This window comes from Pleurodeles waltl, chromosome 11, assembly GCF_031143425.1.
Source record: "Pleurodeles waltl isolate 20211129_DDA chromosome 11, aPleWal1.hap1.20221129, whole genome shotgun sequence".
Taxonomy (NCBI): Eukaryota; Metazoa; Chordata; class Amphibia; order Caudata; family Salamandridae; genus Pleurodeles; species Pleurodeles waltl.
In genome coordinates, this window is record NC_090450.1 from 345,145,777 (window position 1) to 345,169,111 (window position 23,335).

At 47.2% G+C, this 23,335-nt stretch overlaps 1 protein-coding gene across 2 annotated transcripts in view; it reads left to right on the top strand.

Moving 5' to 3' along the window:
* Window positions 1-23,335, top strand: part of HDLBP (high density lipoprotein binding protein) — a 671,758-nt gene that overhangs the window by 474,673 nt on the left and 173,750 nt on the right. For both annotated transcript variants that reach the window (XM_069213644.1, XM_069213643.1), the window contains exons 19-21: window positions 2,746-2,964; window positions 3,789-3,930; window positions 7,209-7,354. In XM_069213644.1, coding sequence (XP_069069745.1) covers window positions 2,746-2,964; window positions 3,789-3,930; window positions 7,209-7,354 — 507 coding nt within the window. The remainder of the gene's footprint in view (window positions 1-2,745; window positions 2,965-3,788; window positions 3,931-7,208; window positions 7,355-23,335) is intronic.

Consider the following 23,335-nt stretch of genomic DNA (forward strand, 5'->3'; position numbering starts at 1 on the left):
GGGGGACACAAGCCCACACAGAAATTTCACCCTCAGCAGCGCGGGGGCGGCCGGGTGCAGTGTAGAAACAAGCGTCGGGTTTTCAATGTTAGTCTATGAGAGATCAAGGGATCTCTTCAGCGCTGCAGGCAGGCAAGGGGGGCTTCCTCGGGGAAACCTCCACTTGGGCAAGGGAGAGGGACTCCTGGGGGTCACTTCTGCAGTGAAAGTCCGGTCCTTCAGGTCCTGGGGGCTGCGTGTGCAGGGTCTTTTCCAGGCGTCGGGACTTAGGTTTCAGAGAGTCGCAGTCAGGGGAAGCCTCTGGATTCCCTCTGCAGGCGGCGCTGTGGGGGCTCAGGGGGGACAGGTTTTGGTACTCAGTCGTAGAGTAGTCCAGGGGTCCTCCCTGAGGTGTTGGTTCTCCACCAGCCGAGTCGGGGTTGCCGGGTGCAGTGTTGCAAGTCTCACGCTTCTTGCGGGGAGTTGCAGGGTTCTTTAAAGCTGCTTCTTGAAACAAAGTTGCAGTCTTTTTGGAGCAGGTCCGCTGTCCTCGGGAGTTTCTTGTCGTCGTCGAAGCAGGGCAGTCCTCAGAGGATTCAGAGGTCGCTGGTCCCTTTGGAAGGCGTCGCTGGAGCAGAGTTCTTTGGAAGGCAGGAGACAGGCCGGTGAGTTTCTGGAGCCAAGGCAGTTGTTGTCTTCTGGTCTTCCTCTGCAGGGGTTTTCAGCTAGGCAGTCCTTCTTCTTGTTGTTGCAGGAATCTAATTTTCTAGGGTTCAGGGTAGCCCTTAAATACTAAATTTAAGGGCGTGTTTAGGTCTGGGGGGTTAGTAGCCAATGGCTACTAGCCCTGAGGGTGGGTACACCCTCTTTGTGCCTCCTTCCAAGGGGAGGGGGTCACAATCCTAACCCTATTGGGGGAATCCTCCATCTGCAAGATGGAGGATTTCTAAAAGTTAGTCACCTCAGCTCAGGACACCTTAGGGGCTGTCCTGACTGGCCAGTGACTCCTCCTTGTTGCTTTCTTTGTTCCCTCCAGCCTTGCCGCCAAAAGTGGGGGCCGTGGCCGGAGGGGGCGGGCAACTCCACTAAGCTGGAGTGCCCTGCTGGGCTGTGACAAAGGGGTGAGCCTTTGAGGCTCACCGCCAGGTGTTACAGCTCCTGCCTGGGGGAGGTGTTAGCATCTCCACCCAGTGCAGGCTTTGTTACTGGCCTCAGAGTGACCAAGGCACTCTCCCCATGGGGCCAGCAACATGTCTCTAGTGTGGCAGGCTGCTGGAACTAGTCAGCCTACACAGACAGTCGGTTAAGTTTCAGGGGGCACCTCTAAGGTGCCCTCTGGGGTGTATTTTGCAATAAAATGTACACTGGCATCAGTGTGCATTTATTGTGCTGAGAAGTTTGATACCAAACTTCCCAGTTTTCAGTGTAGCCATTATGGTGCTGTGGAGTTCGTGTTTGACAAGCTCCCAGACCATATACTCTTATGGCTACCCTGCACTTACAATGTCTAAGGTTTTGTTTAGACACTGTAGGGGTACCATGCTCATGCACTGGTACCCTCACCTATGGTATAGTGCACCCTGCCTTAGGGCTGTAAGGCCTGCTAGAGGGGTGACTGACCTATACTTGCATAGGCAGTGAGAGGCTGGCATGGCACCCTGAGGGGAGTGCCATGTCGACTTACTCGTTTTGTTCTCACTAGCACACACAAGCTGGCAAGCAGTGTGTCTGTGCTGAGTGAGAGGTCTCCAGGGTGGCATAAGACATGCTGCAGCCCTTAGAGACCTTCCTTGGCATCAGGGCCCTTGGTACTAGAAGTACCAGTTACAAGGGACTTATCTGGATGCCAGGGTCTGCCAATTGTGGATACAAAAGTACAGGTTAGGGAAAGAACACTGGTGCTGGGGCCTGGTTAGCAGGCCTCAGCACACTTTCAATTGTAAACATAGCATCAGCAAAGGCAAAAAGTCAGGGGGCAACCATGCCAAGGAGGCATTTCCTTACACTATTGAAAACTTAACTGCATCTCCTTCATTGCCTGTGTGTGAATGAGACTTGTTGCTCATGTGAGGGAAGGGTAACCTCCGTTAAACCACAACTCCCCTGACATGTCCCACTCGAGTCCGTGTGTAAAGGCTACCACAAACCACCTTTCACTATTTGAGTTTTGGTGAGGTGAGGTACTGCTTGTGAGCTGGGAGGATTGGGCCAGCAGTTGCAACTTGTAGGATTGGCCTAGTTGCCTACAAACAAGTGCTGTCATTCCTAAGCCAGCAGTCTTGCCTAGAGCAAGAGTCCAACCACGACATCCCCACCCTCCTAAATGGTCACCAACTATTGTTGTAGAAGAACGTTCTTTTCATAATCTCTAATACATAGTCTCCCATGAGCATCTTTACTGTGTCTTTATGCTCAATCTCCAATTTTGCCCTCCATGCCAGAAAAAAATCAATCTAACAATGATGCCAAGCGTATTACCCCTAATAGGTGGTGTCACTAGATCCCCTGACTGACATCCTTTTTGGGGGAGGGGTGGAAGAGTTGTACGTGTCCAAACAACGCACTTGGCAGAAGTATGCACATTAAATTAATCTTCAGCACTACATGGCACGAACAGGTGCTTACAGGGTAAGTAACATTTATGGTATGTGTAACCCGAAATTAGCTAGTGTCCAGCGACACTGCCAAGTGTATAGAGGATGTGGCACTAGTACACTTCATATTACAGTACCCTTGTCTCCCTTTTTTATTTCCCCGTGTCTGCAGGAGAATGTTGTGGAAGACTCCATGTGTGTGGACCCGAAACATCATCGCCACTTTGTCATTAGACGTGGTCAGGTTTTGCGGGAGATTGCAGTAGAGTATGGGAATGTAATGGTCAGCTTTCCTCGCTCTGGTGCCCAGAGTGACAAGGTCACATTGAAAGGAGCCAAGGAATGCGTGGAGGCAGCAAAGCAACGCATTAAGGAGATCATAGATGATTTGGTACAGTCTTATCTCTAGTAATGAAACGTTCCTTGCAGTGAATGTTACTGTCTTTCCCTCTTTGTGCACTTTGTCTTCGTTCATGTAGACCCCTTCCCCTTCAATCCCTCTGCAGCCTAAATACTATTTTTTGACCTTGCGTGAAGTACTTTTCATTTCTCGAGTGTATATTTTCATTTTTCACTTTTTGAGTAGGTATTGGCTTCACAGCTTCTAACGTGTTAGCCTCCTATGTAAAGTGGCTTTGCTAGTGTCTTTAATAATCGTTCTCACATCAGTTTGGTAGGTTTCCTAAACTGTTTTCCTTTCTATGTCTTCAATCCTAGACCAGAATTTATTTATTTTTCCCCCATAAAGTACCTCAAGTTGAGCTTGCAGGCCTCCTTAGCACAAAAAGCTCTAGTCATCCTGCCTCAACATAATGATTATATTGTCAATGCAGTGATCTTTAGTTTACTCAGATGTCCAACACACCAGGATATCATTCTACCATTTACATCAAGGACATATTTAAATTCCTATTCTGTAATTTTGTTTAAACTTGTCCTGCACCTAACAGTTCTTTAATTCAGTGGTTCCCAACCTGTGGTCCGGGGACCCCTGGGGATCTGCAAAGCCTTCTCAGGCGTTCAGCAACTGCTTACAAAGTTAAATAATATTAATAGATTAGGTCCCCAGCTTTCAGTAATAACTTAATTGGGGGGTCCCCGGATTCCAATAATGATTCAGTGGGGGTCCCTGGGTTCCAGTAATTATAAAGTGGGGGTCCGCAGAAGTAAAAAGGTTGGGAACCACTGCTTTAATTTATTATCTTTTCTCTGCAGGAGTCCCAGGTGACAATGGAGTGTCTGATCCCTCAGAGATATCACCGATCCATCATGGGTCCTAAAGGCTCCCGTATCCAGCAGATCACTAGAGATCACGGAGTCTTGATCAAATTTCCTGACCGAGAAGAGAACCCTGTTGGTATGTGTTTCGAAACATGTTGTACAGACATTTGTTTGAAGAGCATGATGTGGGAAAAGCCCTTCTGGTTTGGAGGTATTGCACTAGTAAACCATCACTCCTCCCTTAATTGGACTCCAGTGTTTTGTGGCATTCACTTTGTCCCCATCCCACGATTACAAAGTTTACAGTGCCTTTAGAAGCTTTGCTCACTGGCAAGGGGCAGATCAAGAAGATTTAAATATTTATTGTAAGCACATTGTAGGAAGTTGGCTCTGTATGTGCTATTTCAAAGTAAGGAATAGCATGCACAGAGTCCAAGGGTTCCCCTTAGAGGTAAAATAGTGGTAAAAAGAGATAATACTAATGCTCTATTTTGTGGTAGTGTGGTCGAGCAGTAGGCTTATCCAAGGAGTAGTGTTAAGCATTTGTTGTACATACACATAGACAATAAAGGAGGTACACACACTCAGAGACAAATCCAGCCAATAGGTTTTTGTATAGAAAAATATCTTTTCTTAGTTTATTTTAAGAACCACAGGTTCAAATTCTACATGTAATATCTCATTCGAAAGGTATTGCAGGTAAGTACTTTAGGAACTTCAAATCATCAAAATTGCATGTATACTTTTCAAGTTATTGACAAATAGCTGTTTTAAAAGTGGACAGTGCAATTTTCACAGTTCCTGGGGGAGGTAAGTTTTTGTTAGTTTTACCAGGTAAGTAAGTCACTTACAGGGTTCAGTTCTTGGTCCAAGGTAGCCCACCGTTGGGGGTTCAGAGCAACCCCAAAGTCACCACACCAGCAGCTCAGGGCCGGTCAGGTGCAGAGTTCAAAGTGGTGCCCAAAACGCATAGGCTTCAATGGAGAGAAGGGGGTGCCCCGGTTCCAGTCTGCCAGCAGGTAAGTACCCGCGTCTTCGGAGGGCAGACCAGGGGCGTTTTGTAGGGCACCGGGGGGGACACCAGCCCACACAGAAATTTCACCCTCAGCGGCGCGGGGGCGGCCGGGTGCAGTGTTAGAACAAGCGTCGGGTTCGCAATGGAAGTCAATGAGAGATCAAGGGATCTCTTCAGCGCTGCAGGCAGGCAAGGGGGGGGGCTTCCTCGGGGAAACCTCCACTTGGGCCAGGGAGAGGGTCTCCTGGGGGTCACTTCTGCAGTGAAAGTCCGGTCCTTCAGGTCCTGGGGGCTGCGGGTGCAGGGTCTTTTCCAGGCGTCGGGACTTAGGTTTCAGAGAGTCGCGGTCAGGGGAAGCCTCGGGATTCCCTCTGCAGGCGGCGCTGTGGGGGCTCAGGGGGGACAGGTTTTGGTACTCACAGTATCAGAGTAGTCCTGGGGTCCCTCCTGAGGTGTTGGATCGCCACCAGCCGAGTCGGGGTCGCCGGGTGCAGTGTTGCAAGTCTCACGCTTCTTGCGGGGAGCTTGCAGGGTTCTTTAAAGTTGCTGGAAACAAAGTTGCAGCTTTTCTTGGAGCAGGTCCGCTGTCCTCGGGAGTTTCTTGTCTTTTCGAAGCAGGGGCAGTCCTCAGAGGATGTCGAGGTCGCTGGTCCCTTTGGAAGGCGTCGCTGGAGCAGGATCTTTGGAAGGCAGGAGACAGGCCGGTGAGTTTCTGGAGCCAAGGCAGTTGTCGTCTTCTGGTCTTCCGCTGCAGGGGTTTTCAGCTAGGCAGTCCTTCTTCTTGTAGTTGCAGGAATCTAATTTTCTAGGGTTCAGGGTAGCCCTTAAATACTAAATTTAAGGGCGTGTTTAGGTCTGGGGGGTTAGTAGCCAATGGCTACTAGCCCTGAGGGTGGGTACACCCTCTTTGTGCCTCCTCCCAAGGGGAGGGGGTCACAATCCTAACCCTATTGGGGGAATCCTCCATCTGCAAGATGGAGGATTTCTAAAAGTTAGAGTCACCTCAGCTCAGGACACCTTAGGGGCTGTCCTGACTGGCCAGTGACTCCTCCTTGTTGCTTTCTTTGTTCCCTCCAGCCTTGCCGCCAAAAGTGGGGGCCGTGGCCGGAGGGGGCGGGCAACTCCACTAAGCTGGAGTGCCCTGCTGGGCTGTGACAAAGGGGTGAGCCTTTGAGGCTCACCGCCAGGTGTCACAGCTCCTGCCTGGGGGAGGTGTTAGCATCTCCACCCAGTGCAGGCTTTGTTACTGGCCTCAGAGTGACAAAGGCACTCTCCCCATGGGGCCAGCAACATGTCTCTAGTGTGGCAGGCTGCTGGAACCAGTCAGCCTACACGGCTAGTTGGTTAAGTTTCAGGGGGCACCTCTAAGGTGCCCTCTGTGGTGTATTTTACACTAAAATGTACACTGGCATCAGTGTGCATTTATTGTGCTGAGAAGTTTGATACCAAACTTCCCAGTTTTCAGTGTAGCCATTATGGTGCTGTGGAGTTCGTGTAAAACAGACTCCCAGACCATATACTCTTATGGCTACCCTGCACTTACAATGTCTAAGGTTTTGTTTAGACACTGTAGGGGCACAGTGCTCATGCACTGGTACCCTCACCTATGGTATAGTGCACCCTGCCTTAGGGCTGTAAGGCCTGCTAGAGGGGTGTCTTACCTATACTGCATGGGCAGTGAGAGGCTGGCATGGCACCCTGAGGGGAGTGCCATGTCGACTTACTCATTTTGTTCTCACTAGCACACACAGGCTTGTAAGCAGTGTGTCTGTGCTGAGTGAGGGGTCTCTAGGGTGGCATAAGACATGCTGCAGCCCTTAGAGACCTTCCTTGGCATCAGGGCCCTTGTTACTAGAAGTACCAGTTACAAGGGACTTATCTGAATGCCAGGGTGTGCCAATTGTGGATACAATGGTACATTTTAGGTGAAGGAACACTGGTGCTGGGGCCTGGTTAGCAGGGTCCCAGCACACTTCTCAGTCAAGTCAGCATCAGTATCAGGCAAAAAGTGGGGGGTAACTGCAACAGGGAGCCATTTCTTTACACACATTGTATTAAATTTGAATTTTATATAGTGCATGCTACCCCTGCTGAGGTGTTAAAGCGCCAGGTTCGATAAAATACCAGGCTAAGGATTTAAGTAAGAGGCAATTGTGGAGTTCATACATTTGCCAAGAGCGCGAGTCATTTTTTTTTTTTTTTTTTTTTAAGAAGGGATTCTTTCTTCATTGTCGGTGATGATGGGGGGTAGCGTTTGTGTAGTAAGTTTTTATTTACCTTTTATTTTTGTTATGCATGTGTGAGGCAGCTGCTCAAGCACATCATTTGCTGTACAGGAGAGTTTGCCCTGACCTTGAATGGAGCACAAGGTTAACATGGCATTGTTCTTTCTCAATAAGCTCCTGGTGCTGAGGTGACTTTACCTGAGATTGCAGAGGAGAATGGCGAGGTGAAGGACGTAGATCCTAGCTCGCCAAAGAAGTGTGATGTTATCATCATCTCTGGGCGCAAGGAAAAGTGTGAGGCGGCAAGAGAAGCCCTTCAGGTGAGAAAATGTTTCACAAACGCATGTACTCTCTGTGAAAGGACTCAGCATCTGTGGCACTCTGCAACTGATTGTATTTGGGGTGTTTGTCTTTATGCCTGATGTCAAGTAAACAATTCCATTTCAAAAGAAGCAGAAAAAAATGCAGTCCAAATTGTTGTTTTGAATAATGTAATAGCCGCACCATTGTTAGTAAATAACTCATTCTGAAGGTGTCCAAGGACTGATTCTTCCCAATCTTTACCTCCTGTAAAAATTGTGCAGTTAACATACCAGAATTCATGTGGGTTTATACTAACTGTGCTGACTTTATCATACTGTTCATTGATAAAGGGTTTTGAATAGCAACGGTTCTTTCCACAGCCTCCCACACATACTGACAGGCTGTACAAAGATTAGAAGTGCATTGAAAGAACTTTGTGATATCTCAAAAGTGACATTGCCAATGGCTCAACTCCAGATTAAGGTGCATTTAACCCCTTTGCTGCCAGGCCTTTTCCCCCTCAGGTGTCAAGCCTTTTTTTGGCTATTTGGGGCAGTTTGCGCTTAGGCCCTCATAACTTTTTGTCCACATAAGCTACCCACGCCAAATTTGCGTCCTTTTTTTTTTCTTCCAACATCCTAGGGATTCTAGAGGTACCCCTTTGTGGGTTCCCCTGAAGGAGACCAAGAAATTAGACAAAATACAATGAAAACTTCATTTTTTTTTTTAAAGGGCTGCAGAAGAAGGCTTGTGTTTTTTCCCCTGAAAATGGCATCAACAAAGGGTTCGCAGTGCTAAAATTACTATCTTCCCAGCTTGTGGGCACAAGCAGACTTGAATCCGAAAACCACATTTTTCAACACAATTCTGGCATTTTACTGGGACATACCCATTTTTACTATTTTTTGCGCTTTCAGCCTCCTTCCAGTTAGTGACAGAAATGGTTGTGAAACCAATGCTGGATCCCAGGAAGCTAAACATTTCTGAAAAGTAGACAAAATTCTGAATTCAGCAAGGGGTCATTTGTGTAGATCCTACAAGGGTTTCATACAGAAAACAACAGCTGGAATGAAATTGAGGTGGAAAATACAGCCATTTTTCTCCACGTTTTACTCTGTAACTTTTACCTGCGATGTTAGATTTTTGAAAGCAATATACCGTTACTTCAGCTGGACTCTTCTGGTTGCGGGGAAATACAGGGCTTGTAGGTTAATCAAGAACTCTAGGTACCCAGAGCCAATAAATGAGCTGCACCTTGAAATGGGTTTTCATTCTATACCTGGTATACAGCAATTCATTTGCTGAAATATAAAAAGTGAAAAATAGGTATCAAGAAAACCTTTGTATTTCCAAAGGCCACAATATAAGGTGTTGAGTAGCAGTCGTTATTTGCACATCTCTGAACTCTGGGGTCCCCATACTAGCATATGAATTACAGGGCATTTCTCAAATAGACGTCTTTTTTACACACTGTCTTACATTTGGAAGGAAAAAATGTAGAGAAAGACAAGGGACAATAACACTTGTTTTGCTGTTCTGTGTTCCCCCAAGTCTCCCGATAAAAATGGTACCTCACTTACGTGGGTAGGCCTAGCGCCTGCATCAGGATATGCCCCAAAACACAACATGGACGCATCACATTTTCAGAAAGAAAACAGAGTTGTTTTTTACAAAGTGCCTAGCTGTGGATTTTGGCCTCTAGCTCAGCCGGCACCTGGGGAAACCTAGCAAACCTGCGCATTTTTGAAAACTAGACAACTAGGGGAATCCAAGATGGGGTGACTTGTGGGGCTCGGACCAGGTTCTGTTACCCAGAATCCTTTGCAAACCTCTAAATTTGGCTAAAAAAACACTTTTAACTGTAATTTCGGTGACAGAAAGTGCTGGAATCTGAGAGGAGCCACAAATTTCCTTCCACCTAGCGTTCCCCCAAGTCTCCCAATAAAAATGGTACCTCACTTGTGTGGGTAGGCCTAGCGCCCGCGACAGGAAATGCCCCAAAACGCAACGTGGACACATCACATTTTTTTAAAGAAAACAGAGGTGTTTTTTTGCAAAGTGCCTACCTGTAGATTTTGGCCTCTAGCTAAGCCGGCACGAAGGAAACCTACCAAACCTGTGCATTTTCGAAAACTAGAGACCTAGGGGGATCCAAGATGGGGTGACTTGTGGGGCTCTGACCAGGTTCTGTTACCCAGAATCCTTTGCAAACCTCATAATTTGGCTAAAAAAAAGTTTTCCTCACATTTTGGTGACAAAAAGTTCCGGAATCCAAGAGGAGCCACAAATTTCCTTCCACCCAGCGTTCCCCCAAGTCTCCCGATAAAAATGATACCTCACTTGTGTGGGTTGGCCAGGTGCCGGCAACAGAATAAGGCCAAAAACTTGTAGAGATAGAGGGGATAGCACAGCAAGTTAATAAGGACATATTCTTCTTTTATACATTTTTAGGCTGACTATGCTTTGGGGACTCACACAAGTGAGGTGTCATTTTACTTGGGAGACTGAGGGGAACGCTGGGGAGTAGGAATTTTGTGCTGAAGCGGTGATCGTACAAACAAAAGTCAGGAAAATATGCTTTTTTAAGCAAATTTAGCGGTTTGCAGAGGTGTCTTGGTAAGAAAATGTTGGGGGATCCACGCAAGCCACATCTCCCTGCACTCCTTGGGGTGTCTAGTTGTAAAAAAATGTCTGGGTTTGGTAGGTTTCCCTAGATGAAGGCCGCACCCAGGACCAAAAACATAGGTGGACCCTCCCCCCAAACACAGGTAGTTTTATAATATATCATTTTGATGTGTCCACATACCTCTGTGATGTGCCAAACACTGAAATTGTGAAAAGAAAACTCACTTGGGTTATGTAAAAAAGACCCCTCCACCACCAACCAAGTTGGTGGCATGCTTCATCATCAGGGTCCCATCTGAGACACCTAGCGTGTCAAGTGTACTGCGACGCCTGATTACAGCAGAGCAGGTTTTGTCATTTGTACCACACATACTGGTTGGATTTGGCACGGGGGTGAGTGATGGTTCAGTAGATCAAATTCTATTAACAAGAGATTTCACATAAGTGAAATGCACTGGTAATAACTGAAAGGCCAAAAAACTGAACCAATGACTCACAGCTCGTGAGCTGTAAAGCCACGACAAGGCACCAACCGCTTTACAGTCCATTCACACACCTTTCATACATGACATGCACAAGACCATTCACGCCGCCAGCCACGGGCCCAACACATTACAAGACTCGCATCGACAGACAGCGCCAGTCAAGGGCCCATCACTTTAATCAGCCCACATGCCTGATACAGCAATCACACCAGCTGATGAGTGTGTGGACTGGCGTTTGGCTGGCACCGCCAGCCAAGCGCCACCCCACCCAGACTGCCGTCCAAGCGCCACCCCACCCAGACTGCCGTCCAAGCGCCACCCCACCCAGACGGCCGTCCAAGCGCCACCCCACCCAGACGGCCGGCCAAGCGCCACCCCACCCACACGGCCGGCCAAGCGCCACCCCACCCACACGGCCGGCCAAGCGCCACCCCACCCACACGGCCAGCCAAGCGCCACCCCAAACATACCATCCCTATTTTTATTGTTTTTAAACAACAAAGAAACCACTAATCATAAGTACAAAACTACAAACACAAAAGGTCTAACTGAATACATGACTAATGCCAACTGTGAAACTGAACATATAAAAATATAAAACAGCAGTTTACACTCACAGAATTTCCCAATAATTCTTGTGTGTGGTAGCTCCTGAAACAGCCACCCACACACAGCCCAGGCTTTGAAGGACAATCAAGGCAGTACATCCTAGTCTCCTTCCTGATACCTCTTCGAGCACAGACTCTACATCTCTTAGCAGGAAAGTTTTTTTTGGGCCGTGGGAGAAATGTGCTCAGCAAAGTGACGATCTTTCAATCTAGCCACATCCTCCACCACTGCTTCTCTAGGAACTCTTGCCTGTTCCAGCACAACAAGGCTAGCTATGATAGACTCCTGAAATTTCACAAATGTCATCCTTGACTCTGGAGAACTATCCTGGAACACAACAAAAGCATTAAAAGTTGCCAAGTGGAACAAGTGAACCGCTAATTTCTTATACCAAACAGAAGACTTACGAGCAGCAGTGTAAGGTTCTAACCTCTGATCTACTCTATCAACACCACCCATGTGCTTATTATAGTCTAAGATGCACACAGGTTTGCGCACTTCGGCAACCTGACCCCAAACAGCCACAGGTGAAGTACTCTCATCATGGATGGTGCTTAGCATGTATACATCCCTCTTGTCTACAAATTTCAGAACTAGCAGCTCATCATTCCGCAAGGCACTGCACTGTCCCTTCTCAAGTTTTTTTACAGACAAGCTCTCTTGGATAGCCTTTCCGATTAAAGCGGATTGTGCCACAAGCAACAGTGTCCACTCTGAACAACTCCTTGAACAACTGAACTCCAGTGTAGAAGTTATCTACATATAAATGGTGACCTTTGTTAAACAGTCGTCTACCAAGTTCCCACACAATTTTCTCACCAACTCCAAAAGTGGGTGGACAACCAGGGGGGTCAATATTGGAATCCCTACCAGTGTAGACACAGAAATTATAAACATATCCTGTACTACTTTCAGACAGCATATACAATTTAATTCCATACTGTGCCCTCTTGCTAGGAATGTACTGCCTAAAAACCAAACGACCCTTGAACAGGACCAAAGACTCATCTACAGATATTTATTTCCCTGGAACATAGATCTCTGAAAAACGATTTACCAAATGATCAAGGACAGATCTAATCTTAAAAAGACAGTCAAAATCAGGATGATCTTGTGGCAAGGCTAAAGCATTATCTACAAAATGCAGCATCTGAAGAAGCTCATACCGGTTACAACTCATGATGGCAGGAAATATAGCAGTTGCCATCAAGAGACTAGTAGACCAATATGAAGACCGCAATGGCTTCCTTATCAGCCCCATCAAAAAGGTTAAACCCAGGAACTTTTTCAACTCTTCCAGATTTGTGGGAATCCACCGGCTAGCTCTAGAGTGTGGCCGAAGTCTGGCAGCGTTGTCCCTCAAAAACTGCTCTGCATACAAATTAGTCTGCTCCACAATCTCTTCAAAAATATATCGTCCATTAACAACTCAAAAACGTTGACGGGCAAAAAGCTTTCCGTATTAACTAGACACCCTGGAAAACCAGTAAACGCAGGCAACTGTGGCTGCTCCATGTTTGGTGCAACCCATGTGTCAGGTCTTCCAATGGGAAGCCTTTCAGCCGCTGGCTCCTGCACCATCTGCACATCACTGTCCTCCTCTAAAACAGGCCCTTCATCAGCACTGAGAGTGGCTTCATCATCAGATGATTCATCTCTGACAGAAAATTCACTTCCAGAATCCTGCACTTCCTCCTCTGCCTCAGATGCAGAGGCAGTCTCACATTCATGGTCAGAAGATGACTCAAAAAGCACACTAACAACCTGCTGAGCGGTCATCCTACGGCTAGCCATGATCCTTCCTACAAAAATTAACTGGACAAATACACCACCAACAACCAGCACTGTGTAAGATAAGTAACAAAGTTTAGCTTTATCACTAAGCGTTATAAACTCAAAAACTATACTGCTCACTTGCCTGAAAAAGCTTGACTCACCAGCAACTACTCTGCACAGCCACAGCAATCACCAATGATATCCCACTAAAAAGAGAAAAAAAAAAAAAAGCAATACACATATAGTATCCCTGGCGCTATGGGGATTCTGCCCCCCTTGGGGGCAGAAAGGCGTAAATAAAATAGGCCTATCTGCCCCCAAGGGGGGGCAGAACTACCCAATAATATATATGGGCCCCTGGGGGCGACCCTTGCCCAAGAGACCACCCCCCAACACAAAGCACACATACACACATAATATCCCTGGCGCTATTGGGATTCTGCCCCCCTTGGGGGCAGAATGGCCTAAAAAATAGGCCTATCTGCCCCCAAGGAGGGCAGAACTGCCCAAAAATACATGTGGGCCCCTGGGGGCGACCCTTGCCCAAGGTGCTGCCCCCCAACACAAAAAAAACAATAAAATCCCTGGTGTCTAGTGGCTTTCTGTCCCCCTTGGGGGCAGATCGGCCTAAAAATAAGGGGGCAGAAATGACGAAAAATACATTTGCCCCCAAAGGGGAGTGACCCTTGCCCAACACACACACACATACATCCCTGGTGTCTAGTGGGCAGGAAAGCAGCAGGAATGCTCCGATATCGAGGGAAAGGAAAAACCTTTCCTTTCCCTCGAAGCCTCTTTCAGAGGCATTCCCCCCCGCACGAAGTTGAAAAACTCACCTTCCCCTTTAGACGCGCTGGAAGCAAATGGCTTCCAGCGCGTCTTTCCCCCTTTCATGAAATCAGCGCGCGATCGCGTGCTGACATCATGGAGGGGTGGGGGTGAAAGGGGAAGGAATTCCCCTTTCAGCCCTGGCCTGGAGGGGTGGGTGGGTGGCCCTCGGAAGCACTAGCGCTTCCCCCGACGGCCAGTCCCAGGACGTAATGGTTACGTCCATGGCGCCACACGGGCGCTGCCATGGACGTAACCTTTACGTCCATGGCGGGGAAGGGGTTAAAGATCGGTTGGGTCCTAGTGCAGAGGTGCAGCAGTTTCATAGTGGGTTTTCTGTGTTTGGTGCATGGTGTACTTTCTTTGCAGAGCAAAAGGCTTGACTCTGCAAGTTGAAACTTAGGTTCATAGTCAGTAGTAAATAGTGATTTGTTAATACAGTAGAGGATGCACTGTTCAGCTGATTGAGTTACTGAAGTTCAAGCTTGTGTGCACGTGTAATACTTTAATGAGTTGCTCCTGATGCAAGGTTCCAAGTATAGTGTTAATGAATGGGCAAGTAAGAGCTTTGGGGCGGCAAAATTGAGGGTCATTGGCAGAACATTATGTACATGTCAGTACTGGAAATAGTATCTGGTGTTACAACCATGATTGATTTGATAGTGACTTAGTGATATTTCTGGTGGATACTTTTGACTGTAGATTCCTCACCTTTATAATTCCCCAGGCACCACACTAGATCTGGAAGAGTTAACAGTATTTCTGTAGCTTGACAGTAGGTGGTGTGGCTCCGCACCAACTTAGTTCCAAACTGAAAGTGATGAATGTAGCCACATGAAGGTGATATCCCTGCATACTGACATCTGTTAAATACTTTTGCAGTGTGCAAGGGCAGTATGTTTCCTCCTAAAACTAAAAGGTTTAAGCCTTGTAGGAACTTTGGCAAAAAGATGACCGGCAGAAGCTCACAAGATGTGCCTTGTTCACGAAACCCAGATATCAAACTCCATGTCTTCTGAGGAGTGCTCCCTTAGGAATCCGAAGATGATGCAGGACTGTATCGCTTTGTTTCTAAAACTGCAAGAAGCCTCGAGGGTCCTGTTTGAAATTAAGGGCACGGACCTTTTCCCACTCTTGGACATTCCAGTGACAGGTTATCATCTTGGTGCAAGACTTCCTGTGAGTTGAAGCAGGAGCACAAGAATGCTACTCAATATTTCATCCCAGTCCTGCTATTGTCAACCTGAGAGGGCACAAGGACATCAGGGTTGCCTCACTGTACTGTTCTTGGTCTCCCAACAACGAGCAGGATCCACAACTGATCCAGAAGCTCCCAGAGTTTCCGGGTTCTTCAGCGATGTCACAACAAATTGAGAAATTTATGGAGGCAATGTTGGGGTGATATTTTTTTTTGTTTGTGTTATGCACACTTCCGTACCTGTCATCCTTCGGGTCCCAAGAATGCACTGAGGCCTTTAGTCCAGGATACTGCTGGCATCTCTGCCCACGCTGCAGGTTGTGCTTCCAGGACCCATTTTGTGTCCCACTCCGCTGTAGCAGGCTTTAAATCCTGCACTAACATCTACCCTGTTCCTAATATCACTTGCGCCACGAGGGGGACTTGCTCTTAATCTTCTGTTGTCCTCGGACTACAAGATGAATCCACTTCTTCCACAACTGAGGTTTTGCCTTGATACCATACTGGCACAACTACCCCCGCCCCACTTCATTCTGTTTGAGTCATGTCCCTATCTGGAGATATACCCCGGTGCTCCAACAAGTTTTCAGTTTTGACACTCACCAGTCTCAAAAAGCCTTTTGCATTGACATTGGTGATAGGGAGTATTTTCCACAGCCCACAAGGTATCTGTGGGTTGGGCACTTCCCCCCCCCGACACTAGGTTGTGGTCTCCCCTGGACCACTGACCAGAGTGCCTTCTTCGCCTTCAATTGGCCATTGTGGAAGTCACAATTTTCTCACAGAAGTTTTACACCTGGACAAACTTTATTAGAGCCTTTATTCCCATTTTATGAGGCCCTGAATGATACCCTTTTGGCTACAGAATATAAGCACTTTTCTTTCCTTCCAGTAAACACGCAGGTTGCCAGACACCACAGACACCCCGTGCTAGTGAGTTTAGTAATTCAAGCTTCTACCAGTAGAATGAAACCCAATTTGTTCCCCATGACTCCTCCTGACAGTCAAAATGCCTTGAGACTTTTGGGAAGAGGAAAGTACATCGGTCACTCACTGCTTGCTGTGGATATATATAATCATGCTTTATGGGGCATGGTTGGTGATTTTAATTTTTAGACAAAGTTCGACTCAGATGATCCAAGATGGCCACGACTCAGCAAAATTATCCACCCTGAACTGCACAGTACTTAATGCACAGAGCAGTAGTCCATAGAATGATTCTATGGCTGTACACTTGGATGTGATCCACAGGCTTTCCTGTAGACGTGCAAGCATTTTTTTTAATGGCCATGCAGTTTGAATATTGTGTGTTAGCGAAGTCCAATTAGGCATTGGGGCTCATTTAAAAAAAAAAAAAAAAACAGGGTTGTGGCTTGTTACCTAGGCATTTCTACTCCTGCAAGACAGTATACCCAGATTCTTCTCTTCCTAAACTATTTAGACATCTGACATTTGGGTGTTGCAGATCGGTCAGTGGGCATGCCCTACCATTACTTCTTGAACCGCCGCACCGCCAACCTGCATCTGAAAATCTGAGGGCACTTGTCTATCTTGCTCCATGAAGGTCAGGCATATTTAACTACAGGAGGCATACAGAGGGCTCCAGCCCAGGAAATAGGGACTGGCTTTTATTCTTGATATTTTCTTGTGCCAAATAGATGGAGCCTTTCCTAGGAGTTTGGATTTGTCATCTGATTTTCCTGTTGAAAGCGAAAGTTCGATGGCATCTGTCGCTGTAGATACGCATGTTCTGCAATAGCTCGCCATCTGGTGTTGGGCCGGAGTGTTACAAGTTGTTTTTCTTCGAAGAAGTCTTTCGAGTCACGGGACCGAGTGACTCCTCCTTTTGTCTCCATTGCGCATGGGCGTCGACTCCATCTTCGATTGTTTTTTTTCCGCCATCGGGTTCGGACGTGTTCCTGTCGCTCCGAGTTTCGGAACGGAAAATTAGCTAATTTCGGAAGATTTTCGTCGGTATTGTTGCGTTCGGGATCGGCGTACTTAGATTCCACACTGCATCGAAGATCGAAGAGCTCCGGTGCCCTTCGGGGTAGTTTTTCGATCCTCCGTCGGGGCCTGGTCGGCCCGACCGCGTGCTGAAGAACGCCGATGGAACGGACCCCGTTTCGTTTCTGCCCCAAATGCCACAATAAATACCCCTACACAGACCAACACTTGGTCTGCAACCTGTGCCTGTCACCTGAGCACAGCGAAGACACCTGCGAGGCCTGTCGTGCGTTCCGGTCCCGAAAAACACTCCGAGACCGTCGAGCCAGAAGACTTCAGATGGCGTCCGCACCGACAGCCCAACGGGAGTTCGAGGAACAGGAAGAGGAAGGTACCTTCTCGATCCAAGACTCAGACTCCGAAGGATTCGACGATACACAAACCGTGAGTAAGACGTCGAAAACCACACAGAGAAACATTTACAAGGCCCAGGGGACGCCACTGCCACCAGGCCATGGCTCGACCCATAAATTCGGTGACCGACCGTCGGCACCGAAAAAGGCCCAAACAGTGCCGAGATCGTCCGACTCCGGTCGAGACACCGGCACGCAGCCTTCTCGGGACCGAGAAAGTGCTGGAGACAAGCCTCGACACCGAGATGCCGGTGTGGACACGGCTCGACGCCGAGACAGCGGCACCGAAACAGATCGACGCAGAGAGGTTTCGGCCCCGAAAAGGAAAAAAGTCACCTCGGAGCCGAAAAAACACGCAGACAAAGTTTCGATGCCGAAACAAACTGCAAGCGACCCAGCTTCAGGCTCTTATACAGAAGAGCACTCGCTAACCTCCCAAATGCAGAAGCATAGGTTTGAGGAAGAGCTACAAGCAACTGATGTGGACCATACGCAAAAGCGTATCTTCATTCAGCAGGGGACAGGAAAAATGAGCACCCTTCCCCCCATTAGGAGAAAGAGGAGGTTGGAGTTCCAGACGGAACAAACACCACAACCAAAAGTGGTGAAAAGAGTTACACCACCACCCTCTCCTCCGCCCGTGATTAACGTTTCACCAGCACAAACTCCATCACACTCCCCAGCTCACACCACCATGAGCCAGGGTGACCAAGATCAGGACGCATGGGACCTATACGACGCCCCAGTGTCAGATAACAGCCCGGAGGCATACCCTACAAAGCCATCTCCACCAGAAGACAGCACCGCGTACTCTCAGGTGGTGGCTAGAGCAGCACAATTTCACAACGTAAGCCTCCACTCAGAACAGGTCGAGGATGATTTCTTGTTCAACACACTCTCCTCCACCCACAGCTCATACCAAAGCCTGCCTATGCTCCCTGGTATGCTCCGGCACGCAAAAGACATATTTAAGGAGCCGGTCAAAAGTAGGGCAATCACACCAAGGGTGGAAAAAAAGTATAAGCCGCCTCCTACGGACCCGGTTTTCATCACTACACAGCTGCCACCAGACTCTGTTGTTGTAGGAGCAGCTAGGAAAAGGGCCAACTCTCACACATCTGGAGATGCACCACCCCCAGATAAAGAAAGCCGCAAGTTCGATGCCGCTGGTAAGAGTCGCAGCACAAGCTGCAAACCAGTGGCGCATCGCGAACTCCCAGGCACTACTTGCGCGCTATGACAGAGCCCACTGGGACGAGATGCAACATCTCATTGAACATCTGCCCAAGGACTTACAACATAGGGCAAAGCAAGTGGTCGAGGAAGGACAGACCATTTCCAACAACCAGATCCGCTCCTCCATGGACGCTGCAGATACAGCTGCACGGACAATTAATACATCTGTAACTATCAGAAGGCATGCATGGCTCCGAACGTCTGGATTTAAACCAGAGATTCAACAAGCAGTTCTCAATATGCCTTTTAATGAAAAAGAACTGTTCGGTCCAGAAGTGGACACAGCGATTGAGAAACTCAAAAAAGATACGGACACTGCCAAAGCCATGGGCGCACTCTACTCCCCGCAGAGCACAGGGAATTACAGCACATTCCGTAAAACGCCCTTTCGAGGGGGGTTTCGAGGTCAAAGCACACAAGCCAGCACCTCACAAGCCACACCGTCCAGTTACCAGGGACAGTATAGAGGAGGTTTTCGGGGACAATATAGAGGAGGGCAATTCCCTAGAAATAGAGGAAGATTTCAAAGCCCCAAAGCCAACACCAGTGGGGGGAAGAATAGGTCATTATTACAAAGCATGGGAGGAAATCACTACAGACACTTGGGTTCTAGCAATTATCCAACATGGTTATTGCATAGAATTTCTACAATTCCCTCCAAACATACCACCAAAAGCACAAAATTTAACAACACACCATTCCAATCTCCTGGAGATAGAAGTGCAGGCACTATTGCAAAAGAATGCAATCGAATTAGTGCCAAACACACAAATAAACACAGGAGTTTACTCACTGTACTTTCTGATACCAAAGAAGGACAAAACACTGAGACCAATCCTAGACCTCAGAGTAGTGAACACTTTCATCAAATCAGACCACTTCCACATGGTCACACTACAAGAAGTATTGCCATTGCTAAAACTGCACGACTACATGGCAACTTTAGACCTCAAGGATGCTTATTTCCATATACCAATACACCCATCGCACAGGAAATACCTAAGGTTTGTATTCAAAGGAATACATTACCAATTCAAGGTACTGCCTTTCGGATTAACAACCGCACCAAGAGTCTTTACCAAATGTCTAGCGGTAGTCGCAGCACACATAAGAAGGCAGCAAATACATGTGTTCCCATATCTAGACGACTGGCTAATCAAGGCCCATTCGTTAATAGAGTGCTCAAATCACACAAATCATATCATACAAACCCTCTTCAAACTAGGGTTCACCGTCAATTTCACAAAATCCAAAATTCTGCCACGCAAGGTACAACAATACCTGGGAGCCATAATAGACACAGCAAAAGGAGTAGCCACTCCAAGTCCACAAAGAATTCAAAATTTCAACACCATCATACAACGCATGTATCCAACACAAAAGATACAGGCAAAGATGGTATTACAACTCCTAGGCATGATGTCATCATGCATAGCCATTGTCCCAAACGCAAGACTGCACATGAGGCCCTTACAACAATGCCTAGCATCACAGTGGTCTCAAGCACAGGGTCACCTTCTAGATCTGGTGTTAATAGACCGCCAAACTTACCTCTCGCTTCTGTGGTGGAACAACATAAATTTAAACAAGGGGCGGCCTTTCTAAGACCCAGTGCCACAATACGTAATAACAACAGATGCTTCCATGACAGGGTGGGGAGCACACCTCGATCAACACAGCATACAAGGACAATGGAACGTACATCAAACAAAACTGCATATCAATCACCTAGAACTTCTAGCAGTTTTTCAAGCACTAAAAGCTTTCCAACCAATAATAGTTCACAAATACATTCTCGTCAAAACAGACAACATGACAACAATGTATTATCTAAACAAGCAGGGGGGGACGCACTCCACGCAGTTAAGCCTGCTAGCACAAAAAATTTGGCATTGGGCAATTCACAACCAAATTCGCCTAATTGCACAGTTTATACCAGGGATACAAAATCAACTCGCAGACAATCTCTCTCGAGATCACCAACAGGTCCACGAATGGGAAATTCACCCCCAAATTCTGAACACTTATTTCAAACTCTGGGGAACACCTCAGATAGACTTGTTTGCGACAAGGGAGAACGCAAAATGCCAAAACTTCGCATCCAGATACCCACACAAACAATCCCAAGGCAATGCCCTATGGATGAACTGGTCAGGGATATTTGCTTACGCTTTTCCTCCTCTCCCTCTCCTTCCTTACCTGGTAAACAAACTCAGTCAAAGCAAACTCAAACTCATATTGATAGCACCAACTTGGGCAAGGCAACCCTGGTACACAACGCTGCTAGACCTATCAGTGGTACCCTGCATCAAATTGCCCAACAGGCCAGATCTGTTGACACAGCACAACCAAAAGATCAGACACCCAGATCCAGCATCGCTGAATCTAGCAATCTGGCTCCTGAAATCCTAGAATTCGGGCACTTACAACTTACCCAAGAATGTATGGAAGTCATAAAACAAGCAAGAAGGCCATCCACCAGGCACTGCTATGCAAGTAAATGGAAGAGGTTTGTTTGCTACTGCCATATTAATCAAATACAACCATTACACACAACTCCAGAACATGTAGTGGGTTACTTGCTTCACTTACAAAAATCTAACCTAGCTTTCTCTTCCATTAAGATTCACCTTGCAGCAATATCTGCATACCTGCAAACTACCTATTCAACTTCCCTATATAAAATACCAGTCATTAAAGCATTCATGGAGGGCCTTAGGAGAATTATACCACCAAGAACACTACCTGTTCCTTCATGGAACCTAAATGTTGTCCTAACTAGACTTATGGGTCCACCTTTTGAACCCATGCACTCCTGCGACATACAGTTCCTAACCTGGAAGGTGGCATTTCTCATCGCCATTACTTCCCTGAGAAGAGTAAGCGAGATTCAGGCGTTTACTATACAGGAACCTTTTATACAACTACACAAAAATAAAGTCGTCCTAAGGACCAATCCTAAATTTTTGCCAAAGGTTATTTCACCGTTCCATCTAAATCAAACAGTGGAACTTCCAGTGTTCTTTCCACAGCCAGATACCGTAGCTGAAAGGGCACTACATACATTAGATGTCAAAAGAGCATTGATGTATTACATTGACAGAACAAAAAACATCAGAAAGACTAAACAACTCTTTATTGCATTTCAAAAACCTCACGCAGGAAACCCAATTTCAAAACAAGGTATAGCCAGATGGATAGTTAAATGCATCCAAATCTGCTACCTTAAAGCTAAACGACAGCTGCCCATTACACCAAGGGCACACTCAACCAGAAAGAAAGGTGCTACCATGGCCTTTCTAGGAAACATCCCAATGCAAGAAATATGTAAGGCAGCCACATGGTCTACGCCTCACACATTCACCAAGCACTACTGTGTAGACGTGTTATCCGCACAACAAGCCACAGTAGGTCAAGCCGTATTAAGGACATTATTTCAGACTACTTCCACTCCTACAGGCTGATCCACCGCTTTTGGGGAAATAACTGCTTACTAGTCTATGCAGAACATGCGTATCTACAGCGACAGATGCCATCGAACTGAAAATGTCACTTACCCAGTGTACATCTGTTCGTGGCATCAGTCGCAGTAGATTCGCATGTGCCCACCCGCCTCCCCGGGAGCCTGTAGCAGTTTGGAAGTTACCTTCAATTATTTATATATGTATCATCTCAACCTTAAATAGGTGCATACTTAGTCACTCCATTGCATGGGCACTATTACTACAATTCAACTCCTACCTCACCCTCTGCGGGGAAAAACAATCGAAGATGGAGTCGACGCCCATGCGCAATGGAGACAAAAGGAGGAGTCACTCGGTCCCGTGACTCGAAAGACTTCTTCGAAGAAAAACAACTTGTAACACTCCGGCCCAACACCAGATGGCGAGCTATTGCAGAACATGCGAATCTACTGCGACTGATGCCACGAACAGATGTACACTGGGTAAGTGACATTTTCATTATCGATGCACATGCTGGCCCCTTTACTATCTGCCTTTGAGCAATGTAGTAAGTTGGTTGCTTTGTGCCTTTCATGAGCCCATCCTGCAGTCCCAGACTTGCAGTTCAAGATGTGGCACGAGTATGACTCGTTAGAGACAGTTGTGCACTGACAAACCTCCTGGCACCTTTGGAGTTCACCATCAACATGCTGAAGACACCTGACTCCTTCAAAGACACTACAGTTCATCAGAGCCGTTCTGGATATGGTCTGTTTTGTGCCTTCTGCCCACTACTGCATGTGTAGCACATCCAGCTGTGATCCTGATATTTCAGCATAGGTCTTGGGTCTCCGTAAGAGTGGCTCTAAGGCCTCAAGACCTTGGCATCAAGCTTTGCTGGCTAAACCAGGTGGCATATGCAGGCTCTAATGTGGAACCTGAAGTCTCAGTGGACGTAGCACTGATTAAATCCTTCCATATTCTATCCAGATTTCAGAGGAGATTGTTGTAGGAAAGTACCCTCTTTCTGGCATGGTTACCCCCACTTTCTCCCTGCTGTCAGTATGTTTTGACTGTTTTCAGTGGGATCCTGCTAACCAGGACCCCAGTGATTGTGTTATCTCCCTCTGAATTTGGTTGCCTATGACTTTGACATCTCACAATTGGCATACTGGTGTCCCCATATAATTCCCTAGTGTAGGAAAATGGCCCCCTGTTTGCAGTACCCTCACACTTTTTGCCGGATATCTGATGCTAACTTGACTGAGTGTGTGCTAGGATTCTGCTAACCAGGCCCCAGCACCAGTGTTCCTTCCCTAAAGCCGTACCATTGTTCCACAATCAGCATGCCCCCTGGCACTCTGCTAAGTCCCTTGTCAAAGGTACCAAGGTCTCTGTGACCAGGGAAGGTTACTAAGGGCTGCAGCATATATTGTGC